The sequence below is a fragment of the Poecile atricapillus genome, chromosome 33, assembly GCF_030490865.1.
Source record: "Poecile atricapillus isolate bPoeAtr1 chromosome 33, bPoeAtr1.hap1, whole genome shotgun sequence".
Taxonomy (NCBI): domain Eukaryota; kingdom Metazoa; phylum Chordata; class Aves; order Passeriformes; family Paridae; genus Poecile; species Poecile atricapillus.
The window spans coordinates 2,204,893-2,210,912 of NC_081281.1; the positions used below are offsets into that span (position 1 = coordinate 2,204,893).

The window sequence follows — 6,020 nt, forward strand, 5'->3', positions numbered from 1 at the left end:
CCCCAAATCACAACCACAGGCCTGGAAAGAAGAGGAACCGTTTATTGGGGCACGGGGGTCGCTCCCCAACACGCTGGGGGGGCCCTCCAGCAGCCCCCAAGGCACTGCGGGGCGGTGGGGTGGGCGCAGCGGCGCCGCCCCCACCCAGCCAAATAATAATAATAAAAAATGACTTTGGTCCTGACAAAACTGGCGAGGGGGCGGCTGCCCGGGCCGGGGGGCACCCGGCTGGTCCACGGCGGGGGTTAAGGCAGTTTGGGGGCCTGGGGGGGTCCGGAGGGCCTCAGAGGATCTGGCGGGGCATCCCGTAGCCCGTCATGCCAGCCTGCGAGGCGCCCCGGTTGGTGCCCATCTGCAGCCCGATGACGCTCTGCCCCTCCTTCAGCTTGTCCTCGGAGAAGACGCGCCGGTTCTCCTGCGACTTCCTGCAGGCACAGGGGGTGTCAGCATCCCCACGGGACCCCGCAGCCCGGCCTCCTCCTCCCCCACCTCCAGAACCCCCACCTACTTGGGGAACCAGTTGGGGTCTCCCACGAAGAGCCCGTCACCCTTGGCCACGGCCAGGCTGCCCAGGTTCATCAGGGTCCTCTGCACGCACGCCATGTTCTTCCCTGGAAGACCCACAGCAGGCTCAGCTCCGTCTCCATCCCTGTCCCCATCCCACACCTCGGCCTCCGGGTCACTCACCCTCCCAGAGATCCACGGTCTGGAAGATGTCGGTGGCCGCGATGCCGTAGCGCTCGGCCGCCTGCAGGAACTGTGAGATCTGCTCCATCTGCTTGAAGGCCATGGCCGACGCCTGGATTTTGGCCACGGGCGCTTGTCCCCGTGGGTGGAGGCTGTTGATGAGCCGGCACAGCACCTGCAGGCAGGGACGGGTCAGGTGTGCGGCACGGTCACCCCCTGCCCCGGCTGGCCCCGGGGGTACTCACCGTGCCATCCTTCAGCCACTGCTGGAAGCCGTCCCTGCCGGGCGCCGGCTGTGCCACCGCGCTGCCGCCGTCGCCGCCGCACTGCGCCAGGATCCAGCGCACCAGCACCTGCTCCAGCTCGGGGTCGTACTGCCGGTCGATCTTCTGCTGCACCTCCCGGCTCAGCCCATAGGACGGGCCCCGGTTTGCCATGCTGACGGCAGGGGGGTCTGCAGGGATGGGACCCCATCAGCGGCTCTGGTGGCACCGGAGCGCCCGGCACGGTCCCCGTGACCCCGGCGTGGCAGAGCCCCATCCTGCCTGGACGTCCGGCACGGAGCCTTATCACCCGTGCCAGGCGCTGCCCAGGCTCTGCCCCCTTCCTGCCCAGCTGGCCAGGAGCGGCTCTGGGTGTGTGCCCACCCAAGGGGCAGCCGTTCCCAGGCAGGGCGGGCAGCACCGTGAGCCCTCTGTGCCTGACTGGACTCCACTCCGAGCATCCCCGTCCCTCGGCTCGGCCCCGCGCCGCGCACGGGCTTGGCAGGCGCCGGGGGCCGGTCGGAGCTTGTTTGCGGATCTCGCCCGTTTGCTCGGGCCTGGAGCCAGATCCGGGACTGGCGCGGGAGCGTGGGGCCAGGGCTGATGGCGGCAGTGTCCCCACCCCGGCGGGGCAGCCAGACCCCACCCCTGGGCAGGTGCTGCCTGGCCAAGGTGCCACTGGAGCGGTGCCATCCATGCTGGAGATAAGGGAGGCTGTGCCCACGGGGGACATGAGCAGAGCGGCCCTGCCTGTACAGCCAGGGTGTCCCGAGCCCCTGGGGTCTCTCTGACCCCTCTGCCCACCAGTTTCGTGGTGGGCACACCACATGTGCCCCCACACCCCGTCCTGCCCCGCTGGCATTTGGGGGCACTGAGAAGCCAGAACACGTGCGGGTGGCCCTGCCTGTCCCGGTGTCCCTGTCCCAGCTGGGGACATGTGGCAGTTGCTGGCCCGGGGCACCCACAGCCGGGGGTGGCAGGCCCAGCTCGGGGCACAGCTGGCCCCTGTCACACACTGGCTGCAGGCTCGGGGGTCCTGTCACCAGGAGCAGCCCCAGGACGTGCTGCTCTTGGGGACAGGAGGAAAACCAAGCCCAGCCGGGTGTGCCCCCAGAGCCAAAGCCTTGGGCAGCCGCGGGGGTCTCCGGGGCAAGGCCCGGGGCACAGGGACCCTGCGGGGGGTGGCGTGGGGAGAGTCCGGCCGGGGGCCAAAGCGTTGGGAAACAAAGAGGAGCTGGAACTGGGATCATTTCCCGACCCAGCCGGGGCTTGACCAGGCGGGAGGGGGACACACCCGGACCCAGCCCCGCTGCCCTGGAGACCTCCGGACCCCGCGGGAGGGGGCTGCGCCCAGCGCGACTGGGGCTGGGGACCCTCCGGCCATCATGGGGACAGCGAGGGTCCCACGTAGGACCCGGGGGTCTCCAGAGACAGCCTGGGCACCCCTGAACTCTCTCCCAGGACTGGCAGGGAAGTGGCTGTACCCAACCCTGAGGGGACCGAGCCACCCTGGGAACCCCCCGAGACCCTCCAGTGCCAACAGGGAGGGGACCTCAACCAGCACAAGGCCACCTTGGGGACCCCCGACACGCGCCGGGGACAGCAGGGAGGGGCCGTACCCAGGGCTCGACCACCCTGGGGTCCCCAGAACCGCCCGGAGCCAGCGGGGAGGGGACCCCGGGGAGGACACGGCGGGGAGGGGAGCGGAGCCAGCGCTGCGGGCGCGCCCCGGGGCTCCCAGCGCGGCGGGGCCGGAAGCCGCGCCCCGGTCCCGTTTCTCGGGCGCGGCCGCGTGTCCCGGCGGCCCCGCGGGCGCGGTCCGGCCGCAACCGCTACCGGGGCGGGCGGGGGAACAACCCCGGGGAACAACCCGGGGGAACAACCCCGGGAGAACAACCCCGGGGAACAACCCGGGGGAACAACCCGTGGGAACAACCCGGGGGAACAACCCGGGGGGAACAACCCGGGGGAACAACCCGGGGGAACAACCCCGGGAGACACAGCCGTTCCCGAGCCGCTCCCCATCTCCGCCCCTGTGGCAGTCCCGGTCCGCATCTCCGTCCCGGTGCCCGTGTCGCTCCCGGTGCCGTCCCGATCCATCACGTGCCCACCTGCGCCCGGTGCCCGGTGCCAGCCCCTCCCTACCTGCGGCGCCGGTCCCGCGCTCCCGGGGCGGCAGTGCCGGATGCCGCCGCCCGCGCCCTTTTCACGGCTGATGTCACCGCGGCCGGGGGCGGCTCGGGACCGCCCGGGACCGCCCGGCACCGCCCGCCCCCGGGGCGGGATCCGCCGGGGCCGCGGCCAGGCCTGGGACAGAGCCGCCACCGAGCCCCGGGGCAGCCCCGCCCCGGGAGGAGGACACGGGGGGGCAGGGGGACAGGGTGGCCGTGGTGGGGACAGGGTGGCCGTGGTGGCCAAGATGAGGACAGGGTGGCCACAGTGACAAGTGGACAAAGGGGTTGTGTGGGAACAGTGTGGCTGTGGTGGCCGAGATGAAGATGCGGTGGTCGTGGTGAGGAGAGAGTGGCTGTGGTGAGGACAGCGGTTCCAGAGGGGACAGGGTGGCCCTGGTGGCAGGGGGACAGTGGCTGTGTGGGGACAGACTGGCTGTGGTGGCCGTGCTGGGGACAGGGTGGTCATGGTGGGGACAGAATGGCCACAGAGGGGTTACAGGGGTTGTGAGAGGGACAGAGTGGCTTTGGTGGGGACAGGGTGGCTGTGGTGGGGACAGGGTGACCATGGTGGCAGGGACTGTGGCAAGGACAGTGGCTGTGGTGGGGACAGAGTGGCTGTGGTGGCAGGGTGACACAGGGGCTGCATGGGGACAGGGTGGCCGTGGTGGCTGAGGTGAGGATGGGGGATAACTGTGGTGATGGGTGTCACACAGGATGACTGTAGTGGCTGAGGTTTGGTGTCACACAGGATGACTGTAGTGGCTGTTTGGTGTCACACAGGATGGCTGTAGTGGCTGAGGTTTGGTGTCACACAGGATGGCTGTAGTGGCTGTTTGGTGTCACACTGGGTGACTGTAGTGGCTGTTTGGTGTCACACAGGGTGACTGTAGTGGCTGTTTGGTGTCACACTGGGTGGCTGTCGTGGCTGTTTGGTGTCACACAGGGTGACTAGCGGCTGTTTGGTGTCACATAGGGTGACTGTAGTGGCTGAGGTTTGGTGTCACACAGGATGACTGTAGTGGCTGTTTGGTGTCACACTGGGTGACTGTAGTGGCTGAGGTTTGGTGTCACACAGGATGACTGTAGTGGCTGTTTGGTGTCACACTGGGTGACTGTAGTGGCTGTTTGGTGTCACACTGGGTGACTGTAGTGGCTGTTTGGTGTCACACAGGATGGCTGTAGTGGCTGAGGTTTGGTGTCACACTGGGTGGCTGTAGTGGCTGTTTGGTGTCACACAGGGTGACTAGCGGCTGTTTGGTGTCACACAGGGTGACTGTAGTGGCTGTTTGGTGTCACACAGGGTGACTGTAGTGGTTGTTTGGTGTCACACAGGGTGACTGTAGTGGCTGAGGTTTGGTGTCACACTGGGTGGCTGTAGTGGCTGTTTGGTGTCACACAGGGTGACTGTAGTGGCTGAGGTGAGGATGGGTGGCTGTTGTAGGGACACAGTGGCTGTGGTGACAGGCAGACACAGGGCTGTGTGCAGTGGCTGTGGTGGCTGAGGTGAGGACAGAGTGGCTTTGGTGGCTGCAGTGGCAGGGACTGAGTGACAGTGGGGACAGGCTGAGGATCCTGGTGGGGGCAGTGGCTGTGGTGACAGAACCTGGCATGGCAGCAGTCAGGAACGAGGCTGTGATGGGGACAATGCCCAGGGGACAGTGGTGGGTGCCATGGCCCTGTTGTGATGATGATGATGGTGGGGACAACCAGGGCCTGGCTCTGATGGCAGGGGGACAGCTCAGGGTCAGCGGAGGGAGAATGTGGCCTCCCCAGCACCCACAGTGTCCCTGGTGGCGCCGGGAGAGACGATGGCGTTTGCACAAGTCCCGTCTCCATGGCAAGCGCCATCAAAACAACAAACAAAACCTCGGCTCAAGGCCACCGGCCGCCTCCGGAAGCAGTGGCAGGGCCACTGCTGCAGTGTCCCCGTCACCCCACCCACCCCTCAGCACCCAACCGAGCAGCCACCGTCCCCAGCCCACCCGGAGCTCGGCTGTGATGCCACCAGAGCTTGGCTGTGATGGCACTGCCATGCTGTGGGCCAGCCCAGAAGTGTCCCCTTGCCCTCCCCGGGCCCCTCCCGCACCCATGGGTGCCACAGGGTGGGGTGCGTACGGCCACTTGAACCCCCCAAGGGTTGTGGGTGTCCCCTGGGGATTTCGGGTGCTGTTTCCTGTGGCTTTGGTGACAAGGAGGAGGAGCAGGGAGTGGCACATGGGACATGATGGGGGACGCCAAGGGGTGGATGTGACAGGGTGACATCATGGGAACACGGAGGGGCCATGAAGTGGGCGTGGCAAGGGGGGCACAGGAGGAACTCATGGGGGCACGGGGGGACAAAGGGGACAGGATGGGGGGCACGGGGGGGAGGGGGTGACCCACGGCGGGACCCCGCTGTCCGTGACCCGAAGTGACCCGCGCCGGAGCCCACGCGCGACCCCCGGTGACGTCATCGTCTGCCCCCGCCCCCCCCGTGACGCGCTCCCGAGCCGTGACCATATAAGGGCAAGAGCGCGCGGGGCCACGCCCACTCCCGCGCGCGCGGGGCCGCCGCCAAGCCCCGCCCCTCGGGGGGGGGGGAACGAGGATGAGGAGAACCGAGGGAGGGAAATGGGGGTGGCTGCGGAAATTGGGGACATTGGAGAGGGGACAGGGACACTGGAGAGGGCACAGGGACACTGGAGAGGGGACAGGGAATGGCGGCCACCCCGGAACACCGTTGGGGATAAGATGGGCGGGGGTACCAGGAAGATGGGGAGGGGGGACACTGAGAAGATGGGGGGGCTACCAGAGCACCCCAAGGAAGGGTCACTAGGAGGATGAGGGGAGAGATGAGGAAAACGGGACTGGGAGGAAAACGGGGGTGCAGAGCAGTTCGTGGGGGGACAGGAGAAGA

At 67.7% G+C, this 6,020-nt stretch overlaps 1 protein-coding gene across 1 annotated transcript; it reads right to left on the bottom strand.

Moving 5' to 3' along the window:
• Positions 1 to 25: 25 nt before the first annotated feature.
• Positions 26 to 3,236, bottom strand: TAGLN2 (transgelin 2). The gene is made up of 5 exons (XM_058860437.1): positions 3,096 to 3,236; positions 933 to 1,141; positions 688 to 862; positions 509 to 611; positions 26 to 425 (listed from the first exon to the last, which is right to left on the bottom strand). Exons 2-5 carry the CDS (start codon positions 1,122 to 1,124, stop codon positions 284 to 286), a joined length of 612 nt encoding a protein of 203 aa, XP_058716420.1. The 5' UTR covers positions 1,125 to 1,141; positions 3,096 to 3,236; the 3' UTR covers positions 26 to 283.
• Positions 3,237 to 6,020: the final 2,784 nt, after the last annotated feature.

What these genes read in the sequence shown, in the direction of transcription:
- TAGLN2 (XM_058860437.1), bottom strand. Translation starts at nt 1,124, where the DNA reads ATGGCAAACCGGGGCCCGTCCTATGGGCTGAGCCGGGAGGTGCAGCAG. An exon ending in GACCGTGGATCTCTGGGAGG is followed by an intron (nt 612 to 687) that starts GTGAGTGACCCG and finishes TGGGTCTTCCAG; the next exon opens with GGAAGAACATGGCGTGCGTG. An exon ending in GACCCCAACTGGTTCCCCAA is followed by an intron (nt 426 to 508) that starts GTAGGTGGGGGT and finishes CTGTGCCTGCAG; the next exon opens with GAAGTCGCAGGAGAACCGGC.